At 53.3% G+C, this 20,121-nt stretch overlaps 8 protein-coding genes across 8 annotated transcripts; 3 read left to right on the plus strand and 5 right to left on the minus strand.

Moving 5' to 3' along the window:
• Window positions 1–504: 504 nt before the first annotated feature.
• On the minus strand, window positions 505–3,506 carry COCCADRAFT_1202 (glycosyltransferase family 20 protein; the record flags this gene model as incomplete). Its single annotated transcript, XM_007709484.1, has 3 exons — window positions 505–725; window positions 777–1,058; window positions 1,112–3,506. The coding sequence occupies 3 exons, from the start codon at window positions 3,504–3,506 to the stop codon at window positions 505–507; spliced, it is 2,898 nt and encodes a 965-aa protein (XP_007707674.1).
• Window positions 3,507–4,494: 988 nt separating this feature from the next.
• On the plus strand, window positions 4,495–6,301 carry COCCADRAFT_84098 (uncharacterized protein; the record flags this gene model as incomplete). Its single annotated transcript, XM_007709556.1, has 3 exons — window positions 4,495–5,024; window positions 5,080–5,821; window positions 5,903–6,301. The coding sequence occupies 3 exons, from the start codon at window positions 4,495–4,497 to the stop codon at window positions 6,299–6,301; spliced, it is 1,671 nt and encodes a 556-aa protein (XP_007707746.1).
• Window positions 6,302–6,640: 339 nt separating this feature from the next.
• COCCADRAFT_1204 (uncharacterized protein) lies at window positions 6,641–7,518 on the minus strand (the record flags this gene model as incomplete). The annotated part of the gene is made up of 5 exons (XM_007709485.1): window positions 6,641–6,780; window positions 6,841–7,024; window positions 7,114–7,143; window positions 7,247–7,292; window positions 7,475–7,518. 5 exons carry the CDS (start codon window positions 7,516–7,518, stop codon window positions 6,641–6,643), a joined length of 444 nt encoding a protein of 147 aa, XP_007707675.1.
• A 752-nt stretch (window positions 7,519–8,270) lies between these two features.
• On the minus strand, window positions 8,271–9,695 carry COCCADRAFT_1205 (uncharacterized protein; the record flags this gene model as incomplete). The annotated part of the gene is made up of 4 exons (XM_007709486.1): window positions 8,271–8,317; window positions 8,366–8,475; window positions 8,522–9,437; window positions 9,488–9,695. 4 exons carry the CDS (start codon window positions 9,693–9,695, stop codon window positions 8,271–8,273), a joined length of 1,281 nt encoding a protein of 426 aa, XP_007707676.1.
• A 461-nt stretch (window positions 9,696–10,156) lies between these two features.
• COCCADRAFT_84154 (uncharacterized protein) lies at window positions 10,157–11,492 on the plus strand (the record flags this gene model as incomplete). The annotated part of the gene is made up of 4 exons (XM_007709557.1): window positions 10,157–10,255; window positions 10,306–10,310; window positions 10,360–10,921; window positions 10,971–11,492. 4 exons carry the CDS (start codon window positions 10,157–10,159, stop codon window positions 11,490–11,492), a joined length of 1,188 nt encoding a protein of 395 aa, XP_007707747.1.
• Window positions 11,493–14,558: 3,066 nt separating this feature from the next.
• COCCADRAFT_22520 (uncharacterized protein) lies at window positions 14,559–15,361 on the minus strand (the record flags this gene model as incomplete). Its single annotated transcript, XM_007709506.1, has 2 exons — window positions 14,559–15,204; window positions 15,261–15,361. The coding sequence occupies 2 exons, from the start codon at window positions 15,359–15,361 to the stop codon at window positions 14,559–14,561; spliced, it is 747 nt and encodes a 248-aa protein (XP_007707696.1).
• A 1,079-nt stretch (window positions 15,362–16,440) lies between these two features.
• On the minus strand, window positions 16,441–17,880 carry COCCADRAFT_1209 (uncharacterized protein; the record flags this gene model as incomplete). The annotated part of the gene is made up of 2 exons (XM_007709487.1): window positions 16,441–17,232; window positions 17,290–17,880. 2 exons carry the CDS (start codon window positions 17,878–17,880, stop codon window positions 16,441–16,443), a joined length of 1,383 nt encoding a protein of 460 aa, XP_007707677.1.
• Window positions 17,881–18,335: 455 nt separating this feature from the next.
• Window positions 18,336–18,965, plus strand: COCCADRAFT_22522 (uncharacterized protein; the record flags this gene model as incomplete). Its single annotated transcript, XM_007709507.1, has 2 exons — window positions 18,336–18,478; window positions 18,662–18,965. 2 exons carry the CDS (start codon window positions 18,336–18,338, stop codon window positions 18,963–18,965), a joined length of 447 nt encoding a protein of 148 aa, XP_007707697.1.
• Between the last annotated feature and the right edge of the window lie 1,156 nt (window positions 18,966–20,121).

The following is a 20,121-nucleotide window of genomic DNA, read 5'->3' on the forward strand; positions in this document are numbered from 1 at the left end:
CTGCGTGACACGGCAGAGGGAGTAGGAGACAGGCTGCGAACATGAGTTGTTGCGCAATGCTTCGGGACGAAAGGATAAGTGGACGATCATCACCCGCATGGCCGGACAGAGGGTTGGTTGGTGGCTGCCGAGTCAGGCCCCTTCACGTGGAGGAGGACTGGGGGGAGGAGTTCCAGACACAGACACAGCCGATGGCGCCACCCACCCGCTTGGCTCCAGTGGCGACGCTCGTCCCAAGGGGCTCGCTTCGTCGCCTCTCCCAACGGCATCGCATCCTTGTCCAGCCTGCAACCTCTTCACCCGAACCAGAGACTCGTCGGTCAAGCCAACACACACACAACATGCGCCTCTTGACTCACTGCGGCTGTCCTCGCTGTTACTGCGCGCCATAGCCAGACGCCACGCAACCATCATGCTGTAAATTTCTTATATACGTCTAATCTTCTGCCATGCTCCGTGCTCCACCACAAAATGCCAACGACCCCCCTATTACGCACAGCATCCCTAAGGCACCACACGCGACTCGGGCACCGACCCATCCACAATCGCCACCGCCCCAACATTGCCTGCATCCGCTGAGCCATTAAGCAGCGAAATGACTGAAATCACATCAGACGGCTCAACAAGATGCCAGCTCGCCAGAGTCTGCTTCGAACTCGCTCCAACAGTCACTGAAAACACATGATCCGTGGGCAGCTTCGACTGGCGCAGCGATCGGAACATGTCTGCCACCGTGGTCAGCAAATGAGCAATCCCATTAGGGGCACAAGACAAACCTTCATCTGTGAAATCATCGCCCATGCAGAGAACAAACTCGGGCGCTTTCCCGGGTCCTTCACCATACTCCTCGACGAGCCTCTTGGCAATCTCTCCCTTGTTGACAAATCTTGGACGAACCTCGAGGTTAGCTTTGCCCGTCATCACCTCGACCTCGTACTTCTTGGCCACGGTCCTCTCCAGATGCTTCTGGCATTCACGTGCCTGGAATGCACCGTACTCGGGGTCGGCCCGGCGATAGTGCCAGGTCAGTGCAATCTTCTTGCGCTCCACAAATGAACCTGTCCACTCGGTCAATAAAACATGGTCTCATCATGCCCGAAAGCGACCTTACCCTGTGTTCTCTCCGTGTAGTGCTGGAAAATGTCGAGCACCTCTGTTTGCCAAGTCATATCCGTCGTCTCGGCTAGGTTCTCCCACTCCTGACACCGTGGAGGGCGCATGAAGCTACCGTGCTCAGCACTGAGACCAAGCTCGGGAATGTGGCCCATCCACTCGTCCAAGAACGCCTGGTCTCTGCCACTGATGATCCAGACAGCATTGGTAGGGTCGGCTGCCAGCGTCTTCAGAGTTCGGATGACGCGGTCAGATGGGATAGCTGCTTGTGGGTCCTTGACAATGGGGGTCAGAGTGCCATCGTAGTCGAACATGAATAGTCGCTTCTTTGCCTGCCGGTACTGGAACAGAAGCTTAGCCCGATCTAGCGCTGGGGTAGCAAAAGTCTGGTCAAACGACGATAGGTTCGTCATCAGTTTCTTCAAGTAGTTATTGGTCCACGCCTGAACATTGTTCTCTACAACGTGCTTGTAAAGTTGTGCGTGTGTCTGTGCACGCTCTGCTTCGTCCTGCTTGAGCGCTTTGTTGATAGCATCGGCTACTCCGCTCATGTCCCACGGATTGATGTGGCTCGCGCTGCCGAGGGAGCTTGACGTTCCAGAGAATTCGGATAGGATGAGCGGACCGTGGTTGTCCTTTTGACAGATGATGTACTCCATGCTTGTCGTGTTCATACCGTCACGTACACTGGTAATAAGACCAATGTCTGCAATTCGGAGCAGAGCAAAGTACTCCTCACGAGAAAGGTACTGCGGGAAGTGACGAACAGGCGTAAAGTCCAGAGTGCCGTATGTGCCGTTGATCTTGGCTGCCAAATCGGAAATCTTATTGACGACCTTTTCTTGCGCACCGTCACTCTTGTCCGTGTGGAGACCGCTGGGACTAGTGACCTGGATAAGAACCACTTTGCCCTGCCACTCTGGGTACTTTTCCAAGAAGAGCTGGAAAGCCTGGAGCTTTTGCACCACTCCGCGGACCGCATCCAGCCTGTCACGGCCGACAATGAGCTTCTTGCCTGCATACATTTCTCTAATTCCCTTGACCTTTTCGTCAATTTCCGGATCATCAAATGCCTGCCGTTGTGTCGAAACAGCATTGATGCCAATGGGAAAGACGTCTACGGCTACGTGAGCGCCATAGGCGTCGACGCCCTCGGACGACGAGTCAAAGCCTAGAATCCTAGTGCAACAAGAGGAGAAGTGTCGTGCGTAGCTGTACGACTGGAAACCAATCATATTGGCGCCTAGCACACCTTCGAGAACCTCTTTGCGCCTACTCAGACAGCGGTAGAACTCGCTACTGGGGAAAGGAATGTGAAGATAGAAGCCAATGTAGATGTTTGGCAGACGTTGGCGGAGCAAACTTGGCAGAAGCATGAGGTAAAAGTCGTGTACCATGACAATGTCTCCTGGACTGTAGATTTCAAGGATTCGGTCTGCAAACAGTCTGTTCATGCGATAGTAGTCGGCCCACGATTTCCGCGCTGCACGCCCATCGGCTGGCTCGTTCTGCTTGTAATGGAACAGTGTGTAGAGCTCGTGCTCAGCATAGGTTCTCCAATGGCTTTGGCTCTTGAGAATGTATTCATCCTTGCCATCGTCTACTTCGTCAACGAGCCACACTGGCACAATCTTGCCGCCGTGGTCGCGCTCGAGCTGCTTTTCCAATCGCCCTCGGTCATCGGGGCCGATTCGAAAGCCGTTCGAGACTTGGGTTGCCTGGTTCGGATTCTTGGGGTCAACGGGAATGGGCGCAGCAGCCTTGTTTGTGGGTATCTGCGCAGCCGTGGCGGCGGCCGACGTGGCATGCGAGATCTCTCCTGTCCATCCGACAAGGGTGTGGTTCCAAGGCGACGAGGTGGAAGCAAGGTAGGAGAATGAATCAAAAAGGGCAGAGGTTCCTCGTCGTGGTTTGAGCTCCCAGTCGTTACCTGGAGAGTAGCCGATGGTGTAGGGTATGGCAAAAGTCGCACTGATGACACGGCCGCTGAGATTGAGGCCAGGATGCGCAGCACGCGGATCCACGTCTGCCAGGTTGTGTTTGGGGGCAGAGCCAGGGGTATTACCCAGCTTGCTCTTGACTTCTTCCCCAGTTTGCGCGCCTGTCGCCTTCTCTACCTGGGGCCCCGCACCATCGGCTCTTTGCTGGTTGGAGAAGTATGAGTTTGCGCTCCACGAGGGCCCGGGCGTGGCCGTCTCCGGGTCAAAGGGCAGGCTGCTGTCCTCCTTCTTGTCGGCGGACTCGTCAAAGTAGGCCGTCTTGCCAGAGAGGTGGACGCCGGGGGTGACGGGTACGCTGGTGATGTCGGGATGGAGTGCGGGGTGAGTGCTTTCTTGGGAAGCGATTGGAGGTCGCTCGGGCTTGCCATCTGCGGTATCTGTAGGGGCGCTCATGGCGATTGTAGGCTGAGGACCTGTTGCACTATATCAAAGGGTTAGATATCGATAAGCTGCGAGTGGTGATGGTAAGGCCAGAAGGATTGCGATTGGGTGATTTGAGGTTGTATGGGGATATTGGCAGATGGGAGAAGACGGTTGACGAGACAGACGACACTCAGCACGCGGCAGGGCATAAAACCTCACTTTGGTAGCTATCTGTGGTGGTGGTAGGGCAGAGATAGCGGAGGGAGAGAGGGAGGCGCGCGGTGGTGGGGACGTACCAAGGACGATGACACTGGCGCGGGGCAGATTGTGCAAGTCACAGCAGGGCAAACAAGAGGCTCTGGGGGGAGGAGAGGGAGTCAACAGAGGCGACAGAGGTGTTGAGAAGCTCACAGAAGCCCGACGAGGGCAATGGGGGGAGAAAAGCTGGCTGGCGGTGGGATGGTTCATGCCCCACCAACCACGGCTGTGACGTTGGAGCCGGGGGACCAGGGCACACAGTGGCTGCTGGGCTGCTGCTGCATTCCCATCGTGGTCGAGCTTCGACATGGACACGCGCGCCGCCAGCTTGACCGCTCTGCAAAGGCTTGCTGGGCCGGTCAACATGATGTCAGGCCATTTTCATATGGCAATGCGCAGGTGGGCCTTGACATGTGCAGCCGGTGGAGCGGCGTGGACGATGCTGCGACTAGGGTGGGTGTAGGAGTACTATGTGGATGCTATTCTGGCGACTTTGCGATGCAAATGTCGCAGCCAGATGCAGCCAATGTTGGGCCGGCAATGGCCAGCATGGCCCCCCAGTACAACCGTCCCAGCAGCCCCAGCAGCCACACTCGATGCCGCGGGAGTGCCTGTTGCCCCCAAACAGGACTAGCGCCCTAGCACCGTCAGCAGTTGTGCATACCGTCCTTCAATTCACCCAACCCACTGCACACCTACCGCCATCCTTCCCCTGCTGTCGCCCGCTGCCCCCTCCCCTCCCCCCGCTGCCTGGCTCCCTATGCAGCACTCGCGCGCACGCCTGATATGCCGCGCCCATAACCGCTTCACCCCGTCAATTGTCCTGTGGGAACATTTTGTCGGTCCCCACCTACTACAGCGTTTTTCCTCGACTGCGACCGGACCCACGCAACATGTCCTCGACAACGGCGCAACTACCAGTGAGGTGGTTGCAAATCCCCAAGACGACAATGGCGCTCAGCAGTCGGACACCGAGGCGCAGCAAACAACAGAAAAGCCCAGCGCAGGGCCGGCACCCCACGTAAGGAGGATGACCACAGTCAAAGGACGCTGGCTGCCAGACAAGGCCCAAGTATCAATTGCCAAGAACAAAGCAGCAAAGAGCGCCCGCCAGGAAGAGTCGCTTACTGGGTCCGAGAAGCTGTTGGCTACAGCAAGAGAGGCGTTTGCACAGTCAAAGGAATACACGGGTGTTGTTGTCCAGCCCATGGTCAGCACAATAGCCATCAAAGAGAGTTCGTTGCCGTGGTGTCTGGATAAGACTGCGCGGGATAGCTCGGCCATGGACTTGTTGGTGCAGCCTCAACCTATAATGCTAAATCGACCCTCTAACAATACCCTCCAGGCTAGACAAGGAAATCGAGAGATTTTACAAATACGTTACGCCCAAAGACTATGAGCGGATAGCCAGGCAGCACGTCATCCAGCAAGTGCGCAACCACGTAAAAGCCGCCTCATCAAAATACGATATCCAAGTCTTCGGCTCGGAACGTAATGGCTTGGCTTTTGCTACCTCAGACATTGACTTTCGCCTTATGCAACCGTCGTGGATCGCCGATCCTGAGATAGACAGACTACCACCCGCAAAGAAGGAGCAATCCAGAAGACTCAAAGTTCTTCTGAACCTGTTTCACCGTACTTTTAAAACCAACAAGGCATACTTCTTATCTACTCTCCGTCACGCCCGCTACCCCCTCATCTCCGCCCAGGACTGCAAATCGGGCCTGGACGTCCAGATTGTCTTGTCCAACGACACATCACTATCCGCCGCCATGATGAAGCAGTACATGGACGAGATCCCCTACCTGCGCAAACTATACTACGTAGTCAAGACCATATTCAGCATCCGCGGCTTATCAGACGTCTTTCGGGGTGGCTTCGGATCATACTCCATCTTCATGATGTTAGTGGCCAGCATAAAGCATGCACCCCACGAACGACAAGACGCAGCTGGTGCGCTCCTCAATTTCCTCAGTTTCTACCGCGACTTCGACACTACGAAATACGGCATCTCGATTGACCCCGTAGAGTTATTCGACAAGACGCAACACCCCGTCGTCACCAAGCCAGTCAAGGAAAAACTCGATGTAAGACGAAGCCCCCTCCCAGCCATTATATACCCTGGTATCCGGGTTTCGGACCTGCTGACAATTGTGCGTGCCCACTAGAACGGAACGATGAAACCCCTACCTGCATACATGCTTTGCCTGCGCGACCCGGCCGATGACACAAACGACCTCGGCCGGAAAGGCATAGCCATCAAGCATGTCCAAGCAACGTTTGCCCACCTGCATAGCCAGCTGGTCGATGACATCAAAAAGAACACGCGACCATCCCTGCTCGGCCCGCTCGTCGGCCCTTCCTACATGCTCAACTACAAGCCCCGCGAGAAGCTGCAGGAGTACGGCAGGCGCCTGCAGCTCGAGGAACAAAAGTCTCTGGCTGCAATGGCAAAGGCAATCAGAGACGCTGACAAAAAGCCCGAGTCTGACTATAAAAACATGGCCTCTCCTCAGGACAGCATAGATAGTGTTCAGTCTGCAAAGCCTTTCCAGAAAGAGCAATAGATTCCTGCCATTTAGCAATACTATTGCCTTTTATTATTCTTTCATCAAACAACCCATCATGCACTGTTAGCATTGCCCGTGTCACACCAAAAGAAAACACTCATATGTAGCAAAAAGAGAAATGCACCTGTTCTGCTAAGCGTCTTGATAGCAAGTACTATGAAACCCATCCAGCATGCATGTCGTAGAACAGAAAACTCCCCTCAATCACCATGCCGTAAAAGGCATGTGTTCTTGATGATCATCCTTCCTCACACTCGTTGTATCCCATAGCAGATCCTGACAGAAAGATGCTTTCCTGCTTCCCCTTCCTACTCTACTCTCTACTCTCCTCTCTCTCTAGATGGCATACTTCCTAGTCCACTCGCGTGCCGTCGATTCGTAGCGAGACCGGTCAGTCTTGTACACATGTGCAATCTCGGGAACAAGCGGGTCGTCAGGGTTCGGGTCTGTCAACATCGAGCAGATACTCAACAGCACTAGGCAAATCTGTCAGCAATGGCCTCGTCCAAAACGCCATCATCCTTCCAAAAACATACCCTTTGAGATGGTCAGAGCAGGGCTCCACTGGTCTCTCAGAATGTCCAAACAGATGCTGCCGTTGGAGTTGATGTTGGGGTGGTAGATGCGGGTGGTGAAGTTGACCTTCGGGGGCTTGAAGGGGTAGTCGGTTGGGAAATGGATCGCTAGGAAGAAGACTCCGCCAGAATATGGTGAGTCACCCTGCGTTTGTTAGTTGCTGCATGTGCTAGGGGATGGCGTGCCGGGCTAAAAAGGCCTTAGGAAGTGGCAGAACCCAGGGGCGGACGTACAGGACCCATAATGGTTGCTTGCCAGTGAAACTGCAGTGATAGTCAGCATATCAGTGTCCAGCGCAGTTTGCTTGCCCACGGCCGTGTTGGCAGGGGCGCCTTGCACAGGCGTTGTGTGCAAAGAGTGACGTACCAGATCATCTCCGATAGGACCAGCTGAACAGGAAGAGGGAGGGTCACTACGAGTGCCATGTTAGCCAAACGTCTCAACCGTATTTGTGCCAGACTGTGGGGATGCAAGGCTGTGAGGCTACGCAGGCTGCGTCTTGTCTGCTATAGCACTCCGCAATCCGGCGGCCGTCATGCGAGCCCAAGTGCGAGCCTCGTGCCAGGAGGGGGAAAGGGCGGCTATGCCACGCACCGACCGAGATCTGTGAGCTCCTTGTTGATGCGCTTGAGAGCCATGGCTACTGTGTGTGGGCGGTGTGGGTGGTATGGGTAAGTCGAGCGGTATCGCGGTAGTTGCGGTAAAGAGAGTCGGTGGTGTTGAAGAGTTGAAGTGGGATGTCTGCACAGACAAGGCGGTTAGTTAGCGGGGGGTCCAAAGAAAGCAAGTGCGGCGTCTCAGCGGCGCAGCGCGCCTCCGCCACGCAACTTGACGTACCTGTGCCTTTTCACGTATACAAGTAAAAGACAAATGGCAAAGATGAGTGTGGAGGAAGTGTGACTGGGCTGAGCAGGGGCGGTTGCATTTATCATGTGTCGGGACCAACCGCAGGAGGCGAGACAAGCCCAGCCGCCCAACTGTCACTGCCCACAAAATTCACCGAGCCATGACTGCGCAGAAGCCACTTTTGGGTGGCAACCTATCGAAGGCTGCAGAAGATGCATCACGGCTGACATTTACGGCTCTTCCCCTTCACTCACCCACCACGATCCAATAACATCACTCACTCGTCAAACGGTCGTCGTAGTGGCGACTTGCGCTGTGGCCACGAGGAGTCAGGACATGATACTTGCTGCGTTCGAGGCGAGCGTCCGTCGCCTCAGGGTTTGACATGCGTCTACCTACTACTTCTACTACATATCTCCAAACAAACACCGTTTTCCTATACGCTATGCTACATGTAGTTGGATGATATTTTTGAGTAAATATTCTGGTCGTGCAGCAACGTCAAAGCAAGCCAAGCATGATGCTTTACAATCAGTTACCCTAATCAACAGAACGCCTGCAGGCCGGTGATTGCTCGACCTAGGATCAACGCTATGCAATGTCAGCCAATATCCCAGCAGCTTCATCATGGACACTCACAGTGGATATCGCTCTGTCCTTCATACGTCTGCGTCACGAACAGATTGGCAACGTGCCGTCCGATGCCGTATTCGTCTGAGACTGCGTTTCCGCCAAAAATCTCCTGTAGCCTAGTCATGGTCAACTTGTGCTGTGCACACGCTTGTTGTAACTTACGTCCGAGCGTTGACCAAGGCACGATCGCAGTTCTGTCTCTTAATCATGGAAATCATCTCGGGTGCAGCCTTGCCCTCGTCCTTGAGTCGTCCAACCTGATGAGCCGCGAGAATTCCGTACGCAGCATCGGTCGTAGCATCAGCTAGCTTCTTCTGCACAAGCTGGTACTTGGCAATTGGGTTGTTCTTGAACTGCTTCCTCTCTAGTGCATATGTGCGTGCTCTAGCGATGCAGTCTTCCAAGGCACCCATAGTACCCCACGCGATACCATATCTTGCCGAGTTTAGGCAGCTAAAGGGCCCTTTCAGCCCTTCTACCTCTGGAAACATGTTTGCCTCGGGAACTGGGCATTCATCAAGCTGGATCATGCCAGTGATGGATGCTCGCAGTCCGTTCTTGTTCTTGATTGGCGGGGTTTCGAGAGTACCCGGTGGACACTGGTCCCGCTCAATGACAAAACCCCGGATCTTGCCTGTGCTTTCCAGTTTTGCCCACACGAGCAAGACATCGGCAATAGGCGAGTTCGTAATCCACGTCTTTGAACCAGATAGCGAGTAGTAGCCCTTCTTTGATGGATGCTCCTTTGCAACCGTCTCCATAGACCCAGGGTCTGATCCGTGATTAGGCTCGGTAAGACCAAAGCAACCCAGCAATTGACCCTTTGCCATCTTTGGTAGAAGGCGCTCTTTGAGTTCTTCAGACCCAAACTCTTCAATACCACCCATAGCAAGCGAGCTCTGGACAGAGTAACCCGAACGATACCCTGAGTCAACCCTTTCGACTGCTCTGGTGATCAGACCACCGGCCACACTGCTGACGCCGGCACACTCATAGCCTTTGATGGTTGCACCAAGCAGGCCAAGCTCTCCCATCTCTTGAATGATTTTCCTGTCAAAGTCCTCATTGCGGTATGCCTCTAAAGAGAATATTAGCCAAGTGTAGAGGTGAGCTGAGCATCTCATGTACCTAGCACTCTTGGGAGCATGCGCTCCTGGCAATACGACTCTGCAGTCTCGGAAATGGCTTGCTCCTCTTCGGTCAATAGGTCGTTCGCCTTGAGTGGATCCTGCCAGTCAAAGGCCACGGGAGCATGTAGATTTCGCTTCCTGATAGCCGCAATCGGGGCCGGGGTGCGCAGTTGCCTGGAAGCATGTCTATATACTGGGCGCAGCATTTTGGGACGATGTATGACAGTCGGGTAAGAACCTAGAAAGAAAAAGGAATTGTTATACCCGGAGAGGAGAAGTTATCCGTCGTCGGCTTAGATCCGCCTCGGAAACCCCATAACCGCGGTTCGGAAGCACTCCGCAGTGGCAAGAGACCACGCATCATCTCGTCAAGCATGTGGGCACTGGATTGTCCAGGTTCCTGCTAATGTTTCAAATGTCGTGCAGAATACCCATGTGCCACACGCAGTTTGCGAGGCCTCCATAAGCGATTACAAGCAATATGTGGGGTAATCACGCCAAGCAATGCTCACCGTGATTGCGCGCCATAGGACGCGGACGCGACGTGACGATCGTCTGCGTCACCTTCCAGCCTCCGCGCAATTGTCTACGCTTTCACACTCAACATCGCCGGTTGAACACCACAAAACCGAAAGACCCAACAGAATACATACTACAATCGACCGCAATGGGTATTAAGCACCTCTACCAGCTCATCGATGAGCATACACCAGAGGCAGTCAAGAAAGGCGAGATCAAGAACCAGTTTGGTCGCAAGGTCGCTATAGTATGTCCAAGATAACTATTTTGCATCGTATCAGTCACTGACTTGGCCAGGATGCGTACGTCGATGCAAACATACCATGACTGACCCAGCCTGACATTGTGTAGATCTATGAGCATCTACAGTTTTCTCATCGCAGTCCGCTCCGATGGCCAGCAACTCATGAACGAAACGGGCGAGACCACATCACATCTCATGGGTCTGTTCTACCGCACAATGCGCATGGTCGACAATGGCATCAAACCCCTTTACGTCTTTGACGGTGCTCCACCTAAGCTCAAATCCGGCGAGCTTGCAAAGCGATTCCAGCGCAAGACTGAAGCACAGGCTGCAGCAGAGGAAGCAAAGGAGACGGGCACGGCTGAAGATGTCGAGAAGTTTTCACGACGAACGGTCAGGGTGACAAAAGAACACAATGCGGAGTGTCAACGGTTGCTCAAGCTCATGGGCATCCCGTATATTGTTGCACCAACTGAGGCTGAGGCCCAATGTGCTGCGCTGGCTAAGGGAGGAAAGGTGTATGCTGCTGCATCAGAGGATATGGATACATTGACTTTTGCATCGCCAATTCTGCTACGACACTTGACCTTTAGCGAGCAGCGCAAGGAGCCCATTCTAGAAATACATCTAGACAAGGTACTTGAGGGTCTGGAAATGGACCAGAAACAGGTACGACAGATTACATTGTATCATATGGTTTTATACTCACAGCCTCCAGTTCATCGACTTGTGTATCCTCCTTGGCTGCGATTACCTCGACCCCATCAAGGGCATCGGTCCCAGCACTGCTCTCAAGCTCATCCGCGAGCACAAGGATCTCGAGGGTGTAGTCGAGCACATCAAATCACAATCTTCCAAGAAACTCACCATTCCCGACGACTGGCCGTTTGCCGATGCACGACTTCTCTTCCTCGAGCCCGACGTACTACCTGCCGACGCTCCAGAATGTGACTTCAAGTGGGAAGCACCAGATATAGAGGGACTGGTCAAGTTTTTGGTAGAAGAGAAACATTTCAACGAGGACAGAGTACGAAATGGAGCGGCCAAGCTGCAAAAAAACATGAAGACGGCACAGCAAAGTAGGCTGGAGGGTTTCTTCAAGCCGATTGAGAAGACCGCCGAGGAAAAGGCTACCCTAAAGCGCAAAGCCGACGAAAAACTTGAGCTCAAGAAGAAGAAGCAAAAGGAGACTGCAAAGGCGAAGAAGGAGGCGAAGTCCAAGCCGAGGACTGCTGGTTAATGAGTTGGTTTGGGATCTACAAGCACATGCCGATATTTGAGGCAAGGAAAAAGGGCGTTTATGGGATTGTGATACCGATAGGCAGTGGCGTTTGTATCAGATGTATGCACATGAAATGCTCGTAGTCGACTTCGATCTGCACGATGCAATGTTTGCCATGTTACGTGGCATATGTTCTTTTCCATAAAATATACAATATATCTTAATTTTCTGTAGAACTGTACCAAAGATAGTTGCAGGTCTAATATACAGACATTATCAATGCCGCTAAAAGATAACTCGGTAATCTTGTCTATGTTCCTTACGTGAATAAATATTCTATATGCTCCACCTCTCCTTTCCCTACATCCATCATCATCACGACATTGGACCCATCCCACGTACCACAGCATCTAGTATTCGCCCGCACATGGGACAAAAAAAGACGGCTCAAGTACGTGTACATCCCGTAATCGATACGTGCATATATGCTGTTTCACTTCAGCTGTGTATTTCTTTTATTTCTCTGTAAAGTAATTACTAGGCCAAACTGTGCGATAAGGACATGCGAAAACACTACTTTCTAGCGGGTATTTTTTTTCTTCCTCACAGACGATGTTATGCAAAGAAAGAATCACGACTATAATTTCCGACTATACTCAAGTGCTAGACTTACCTGTAACAAAGGCCGAGGGAAAATGGAGTCACTAGGTTACATACAAAGGAATGCAAGCTTACTACACGTATCGGAGAAAGGCGAGAAAGTTCGGATATCATATTCCCGGAGCGTCCGAAGCCTCAAGCCACAAGTCAGAAGAAAAAGCAAACAGCCAAACTGAAATCATCCACACTTCTATCCCGAATATTTGCAATACATCTTCAATCCCGAGTCAACATCACCCCATCCCTTCGCACTCCCTGGGCAGCAGCATGCAGGCACTAAACATTCCCAAACCAAACCAGATCAGCCAACCAGAAAAGCCTCCAGCCCACCACCTGACACTTTCCTCCCCGCGGAGTACATATCCCAACCAGTTGCGGGAATCCCGGGGAATGTGTGGGGGAAAGTTGCTGGCTGTAACCACGGTACCAAAGCTGTACCCTCGAAACACACCCCCAAAATAGGAAAAGCGCGCTCACTCGCCCGAGACAGAGACAGAGACACAGAGAGAGAGAGAGCCAGAGCCAGAACCTCCCTCGCGTTTTCTTGCCTTGCTAGGAATTAAACTTTGGGTGCCACGAGCTTAGCCAGCTAAGCCCAATCAGTTGAAAAAGAGAGATAGAGAGAAACTAAAAAAAACCACCAGCCCAACTAAAGCCAATCAAGCTCACAAAAAAGGGTATCAACTAGACTAGCTAAAGTAGGTCAGACCATTAGAATCAGCCCCAGCTAAGCCCAGCCAGCGCCAAACGCGAACAAAATGGCGTCTAAGAGATTTTTTTTTTCACTAGGAAATAATGACGACGGAAGTGCGGCAGGTACACACGCCCTCTGGTAACCACCCAAAAAGCAAGAAAGGGATATAAACAACGAAGAAGAAAAAAACAAAGCTATCATTTGTTTTGGTCTTCGTTTAACCTTATGCTTGAAAGGAAAAAAACTTCGGTACATTTCCAAGAGGCATACTCCAGCATCAAACAAACGTCAAGTTCATCCCCCTTAGCAACGCAAACAGCAGCCTATCAAAAAGTGAAATGTAAACTCTTCTCGTCTCGTCTCGGGTATTTTTTCTTTAAAAAAACCGCCCCGCATAGCAGAAAGACCATCGCTCTAGGAGAAGCGCCTACGCGCCACCGTATCGAGGTACACACATACATATATAATATATTCATACAGCGGATACGAGGAGGTAACAAAAAAATGGGTTAAAGCGGAAGAAAAGCGAACGCATGTTCTAAAGGGCCAGAGAGGAAAAAAAACCAACGCTCGGATAAGTTGTCAGTGAAAGTTTAAGATTGCGGAAGGAAAAGTAGATTATAGTTTCGTGAGATCGTCCAAACTAGACATTTTAGCGTGGGGGGTGGAAAGGGCAGACAGAGCGAGAGAGAGGGGGGGAGGGGGAGGGGGTGAAGATCGATTTCCAAGTGAGGAATGTAATGCGTGTGTGTCAGTGTTTACTTTGCACCAACCTACGTTGTATTCACGCTACGTGCGTGTAAAGGGTATGCAGAGAATACCATGTTCGGAAGGTTTATTCAGTAGTCGTATCGCCTACACCCCCTCTTCTGCCGTCCAGTCGATTGGGTCGGGGCAAAGGGAAGAAAACGAAGTGATAGGCACAAGGGTCTAGATCTTAGTACACGAGACGAAGAAAAACACGAAGAGTCTATCTATGTAAAAAATGGGCGATTTTTTGCGTGGGCTTGCCGTGAGGTATGCCGAGTATGCCGTGTGTGGCAAGGGTTCAAAGTTTCCAAGCGGGTAAACCGCAGCTGAGAGAGGCAAGCGAGGGAGGGGGACGGGGACCCCTATGGAGAAACAGACGTTCGTGATATGCATATGCGCGAAATGGGACGTTTTTTTGTTGCCTTGAGGTAAGGGGAGGCGAGAAAGCTGAGCGTCAACTTTCAGGGTAGTAAACGGCTAGAACGGCTTGCAACGAACGGTTGTTTGTGCCCGGTTCCCCCGCCTCCCTTGCGTAGGGCCATTTCCTGTGTGTATGTGGCTTGAAAGGCGCAAAAGGGTCCAGCGGATTGCGCATGCTGAAGTAACGTTGAAAGTTTATAGGCGATAAAGTTTTGTGTGTGTGTTTAGTTGGAGGGACCCTGTAATACAATGACTGTCACGTGACATGTGATCTGATTTTGTAAAAATGCGGTATTAAAAAAACGGCAGATTCACATTGCGCAGCCGTGGCTTATCCTGAGATTTGTTTATTTTTTGGCTTTGGGGTGGTCATGGTGCCCATCGTGCTGAAGATGGTGCTCTGGGACTTTGTCACAAACTTTAGTGGTGAATACCGTGATTCGGGTAGACGTCGATTGGCTTTGATGCTGTCGAGTACCCTGCATATTATCAGCACGACATATCATAGCACGTGGCGAGCAACACAATTAAGCTGTGGCTGCATGGAGGAGCTGCATATCCTACCAGTCGGCATTGATGAACTTGACGGTCTTGCCACCAATCTTGACAATCTCTTTTTGAAGCTTGGTTGCAGCAAAACCACCGCCTGCTCCTCCTCTTTCGTTTACCGTGCCGAGAATCACATGTGTGACTGTCCGTCGGCCCAAGGTGATAGAGTGTGTGGCGCCGTGTGTGGCGAGTATTTGCTTCAACTTGTGATCTGAGACAAGGGGAGCAGTCGAGCCATTGAGATAGAAGCAGAGGCCCGCGAACAACTGTTTTTCCGGAGGTACCGAAGTATCTTCACAAACGTTGCTCTCGGAGTATGTATCTGGTTCAAACTCTGACTCTGGGTGCATATTAGAACTTAGGTACATAGTATATCGGTAACAAGACAAAGTGTATATATTACCCTTGTTTTCGGAAGCCTGTTTCCACGACTTGCCTGCGGCCCAGACTTCGGCAAGACTCTTTTGTCCACCGGTCCTGAGGCTGTGGAGACCGACGTTGGCGGAGTCGTCGCTGCCTGCGCCGACCGTGTCTGCGATCCTCTTGCCGCCGTGCCGACCACCCTTGAATTGCTCCCCCAGCTTGAGGTTACGTGACGCGCGCCATGATGTCGAGCCGGACAGCCGATTTTCAGCACGCTGATGACCAGTGCTGGAACTGTTCCAGGGATCAAAAAAGGCACGTCTGGCGGGGCGGATGGTTGTGATGCGTACGCCACTTGTCCGGACGGGACAGCTAGGCGCGATCGACCCCCAGCATCACCGGCATCGTACGAGAAGGGAGCCGGGGTATTACTCGGGTCGTCAACGGTCATATCGGGTGTTGCTGCGCCTCGCGTAAGGGTCGTCAAACGCGTGTGGAGAAGGGCGATAGACAACAAGTCAGTCCATAGCACATGGTGCTGCAACGGCCTGGACCTCTGAGAGGGCGCCTGCAAGCGGTAAGGCGTAGCGGGTCGGCGGAGGGTTACTTGCTTGTCTGGAGCAGCACATGCATACGGCCTCCATCCGTTCTATTGACTGCGTGACGAAGAAGAAAAAAAACAAGCTCGCCATTTGCCAGGGTTCTGAGTCGGCTTTGACGCGAATCCTGCAAAACAAACTTTGTGCTCCAAAGAGCCATGCAGTTCCGACGCCAACCCATGCTCGCTCGGCTTAAAACTGCGAGGCTGCATGCATTAGGAAGTCACCCGTAGGATCGCCATGACGACTAGACACAAAACGGTATGCGCGTGGGCCTCTTTGACTCTGGTAGATATCTTTTCATTACTCGAGCACTTTCGACTCGATAGCAGCGTTACACTACGCCCTTGCCATGTTTTGAAGTATGCCCGCCATTGCATCAGGTTTACGCCTACGTTGATGTAAATGTATTGTACAGCCCGCGAGAAGCAATATAGCCACCCCCCAAAACAAATATATGCTACAGCGCCATTACCATGCACCCTGTTCCTGAACACCATGCTTTATCCGTCATAGACCACATAAGTCCTAACGTACTAACACGAAAGGAGAAAGAAAATATTTTGACCCGCAAAGGTTGATGCTTCTCATGATAACGCCCGCTAAACCCAGAGGCAACGCGGTCGTGGCCGCAGCCAGGACCTCGGCATATTTTCCCCCATGCCTCGTGAAAGAGAAACAGAAGGAAAGAAAAAACAAGTAGAAGAAAAGTGACTAAACAATATGTAATCAATAAAAGAAACGGTACACATCCAGTATGCTGTTCCGTGGAGACTGGGTCCCTCCTTGCACCTGATGGACAGCGTACAGGCTTCGGTCCGGGAAAGGTACAGCCGGAGCACTCTTGGAACCCTTGACATGTGACCTTGGTCTGTGACCGGACGATCTCGTCGTGAATTCGTAATGGAGTCGTGGGCGATCCATGGACCGCCTAGTTTTGGCCATTGGTCTTCTTGCTGACTGAGGCCTCGTACATCAAGCGGTGCTTCTTCATCTCTTCTGCGTCAAAGGGCATAGCATCGCTGCCCTTTCGGCTCGAAAGTGAGGCGGAGCTGCCGTTGCCGAATCTGAGGCTTGCCAGCGACCGTGCCTTTTTAAGTGATTTCTTGCCGGCATTCTCGCCGGTTTGAGGTACGTAGTCGGCAGCACTTTGTTCCTTGATGCGAGTAATCTCTTCGACTTCAGGGCGAGGCTTGACGCGCATGCGCTTGAACTCGCGGGTGATTCTCTCCAACTTGCTGGGGCCTTTGGTCGAGGTTGCATAGTTTGGAACGGGCTCAGCCACAGGCTTTTCGTACACGCTCGAGCCTACACTCGGCCTGCGCTCAGAGCCAAAGCTGACACCAGAGTCGTGCTTCTTCTCTTTTCCGGGACCATTCATGTATCGGTCAAACGACTCTGGGCCGTGTGTTGATATGCAGTCCTGGATCATGTTTTGGGCTACACGAAGGTACTTGTCGACGATGCGCTGAACAGAGGGCCAGCCAGTAGCGTCTTCGGGGCGCTTGTCACGGTTGATCAATGGGAGCAGCACATCCGGGCCCCTTCTCTGTACCTGGCTGATCATGTCGAAGAAGACCTGGCGCTCTTGCCTGAGAGCCTCGTGATCCAGATATTGGGAAGGCAATTTCATCTGGCTGTGGACAGGAGGAAACAGAGTGTTGAGGTAGCTGATGCAGTTGAGTTTGCTAAACTCATCGTCTGAAAGGTGGTTGATCATAATCTGCGAATTGGCGTTAGTACACGAAGCAATGCCAAGGGAACTAGGAAGAATGCTTACCCATCGACGAAGACCGAGCCAGATTTGGGCGTAGTATGACTCGGCTTTCTGGTTCTTGCCCTCGAGGTTGTTGATCCACAGAGCAATGCCGGGAGCTGTCTCCGCAACACGGGCCATGTCGGCTTCCCACGTGTCCCTGTGGACGTCGAGAGCTTCAAAGGTAGTCGCCATTTCGCGACGGCGGCGGGTCTCGAGATCTTTGAGGTAGTCGAGGGCGGTCAAGGCCTGGCTCCAGTCGACCTCTGAGGGGTCGGGCATGAAGGTGCGGGTGACAAAGTTGACGATAAAGGCGGGAGGCAGGGCGCTGGTCCGTGTGGGCAGGGCCTTGAGCTGGTTCATAAGGGACGAGGTGAAGCTCATGGTCGCAGCTTCAGCGCTGTTCCAGGCGAATTGGCCATTGACGGGGGATGTGCTGCCAGACCTGGATGGATTCTTGGGGAGCGGGTGAGCTCGGTCCACGCGGTTCAGCTCGTACATGGTCTTGAGGGGAATGTCATAGCTGCCGGGGTATTGCAAAACGTGCTCGAGAACATAGGCCATGGAGGAATGATTGGACTCGTCCGAGGCGTTGCGTGAATGACTGGGTGACATGGCGAAGGCTTTGTAGTGTGTCAATGCGAGGGGAAACCGAGGGCGCCTTTTGTTTTTGGCAGATTGGCGACGCCGCAGCAGCACTAGAGTGCGTGTGGCAGCGCAGTCGAGGCCGCGGAAGTTGCAGTGGCTGGTTGGTGGTGGTGGTAGTGGTGGTGAAGAGCAAGAGGTAACTGGGTGGACGTGGGGTTTTGGTGGGGGAGGTGGGAGGGGGCCGCAGTGTGGTGGGAGGGAAAGGAAGCGACGACCGGGAGCGGAGCCCGATAAAAGGAAGGAACTGGAACCAGGTCCGAGGCGGACGGGGAGAAAAGCAAGCAGAGCAAGCAAGCAAGATGCGGTGGTCGAGGTTTTGTGGTTGTGGTTGCGTTGTTGTTGTTGTTGTTATGGCGGCGGCGGTGGTTGTTGTTATTGTTGTTGTTGTGGTGGTGGTGGTTGGTGGTGGTGAGTAGTCGAGAATGGGTGGGGATGGGTCGGCGTTTAGTCGTGTTACCGGGCACTTTGTGGGCGCGAGGGTCAACAAAGGAAGGGCAAACGCAGCCGTTGTCGGGTCGCGGATGGAGATGGGTGTGGTGGAGGAGAAAAGAGGGAGGAGCTTGGGGTATGTAGTGGCCGAAGGGGAGGCTTAGGACAAGGCACGGGCAGAGCGCGGATAGGTATACAGAAAGGGTTTTTGCGTTTGCTCTAGTCGACGGTCGCAGCAGCGGGCCTCATCCCTGCGCGGGGGGCCCGTGATGGGCAGAGTTGCACTTGCATGAGTGGCGTCAGTGACAGGGGCTTCCAGCTTCCCCGAGAACCATGACCAGCTGGGCCTAGGGCGCTGCATCGCTCCCAGGTTGCCCGGCTCCACGCCGACGCTGCCCCGGTGCAGCAGACTACGCTTTGGGAAACACGCTCGCCGCACCGTCATCGTGATCCAGACAATGGTGCAGCCCTCTCGCTCAGCCAGCAGCCAGCCAGCACAAGCACAAGCACACGCAGCCCTCTCAGCCTCCAGCCCTTTCAGCCTCATTTGGTCACCACCGCAGACCCTTGCGACGTCACCCATGTCTCGTCTCCTCCATCTCGGCCGTCGGCGCTGCGCATGAGCCACGGCATCATCATGATACTACTTACTACGAGTCCTTAGTCGGTCGGTCGTTCTGGCTGGCGGGCTGACGACTGGCTGACTGATTGAGATTGAGAGCGGACGGATGGCGGGTTGACGGCCAAGCAGCAACAGCAGGGTCCATCGTTCCGGCTGTATCGAGCCTCCCTGGCCGAGTCAGGGCGACCAAAGCCCAAAGGCGTGCGAGTCGAGTCGAGGGCAAACTCAAACTACTGTTTTGCCTGTCTCTCGTTGCTTCCATCGGTCCCACTTGGCTGCAAACTCCACGCTGAACGGCGACCGTGTCAATGCCGCACCTTGCAGACTACACATGCACCTCCTCATGCACCCTCCCCTCGACTGCTCCGCCATGCACCACTCAACGCCCGCCATTTTCTGCCCCGGCCCAATCACAAAATTGCATTGCCTGTGCCTGTTTCCAAACCGCTAGCATGCGCCTGCGTCTGTACCTGTCTGTGCCTGTGTGCCTGTGCTGGCTGCTGCAAACACTGCTGCTCTTGCACTGGCCTGCTCCTGATGATCCCTCCAACCGTCGTGACTGCAACACCACTAACACCCCCCCAGCCACTTGTCAACGCTGCACTATTTGCTTCCTTACACTGGGTCGCCGGGTCTAGCCTGTCTGTCACTGGTCCTGCCTGGACCCTCGTCCTTACATACTTACGCACGCAACGCAACCCTCCCCTCGCATCCTAGCCCCGCCAATAGTTGCTTCGACATGCACCACATCCCAAAACGACCTTCACCTATTACTCTGCTCTAATAGCACTCAGCGCCCCTTCATCCCTCTGTCCGCTTACATATGACCATCTACTTATGTAACCGTGTACCTTGCAGCCGTCGTCCTGCACCCACCCTTGCACCCTCGTCACCAAACCCCCCTGTCTGCAATCCCACGCCAGCCCTTGCAAGTGCTCCCTCGCTCTGCCTTTCTTTTCCCACCATCCACCACACGCGGCTTCTCTGACAAAAAAGCACTCGAGAGATGCAGTCGTGTCCACAATGGGCATACACGCATCTCACCATCCCGTCTTGTATGCAATTTCTTCGTGCATCCACGCTACACACTAATACGACACGGTTCGACGTTGCTAGCTGCCCCGTCGGACCGAGTCCGATAGGCTTTAGCAAGCACA

Source organism: Bipolaris zeicola (assembly GCF_000523435.1).
Source record: "Bipolaris zeicola 26-R-13 unplaced genomic scaffold scaffold_9, whole genome shotgun sequence".
In the NCBI taxonomy this organism is placed as follows: domain Eukaryota; kingdom Fungi; phylum Ascomycota; class Dothideomycetes; order Pleosporales; family Pleosporaceae; genus Bipolaris; species Bipolaris zeicola.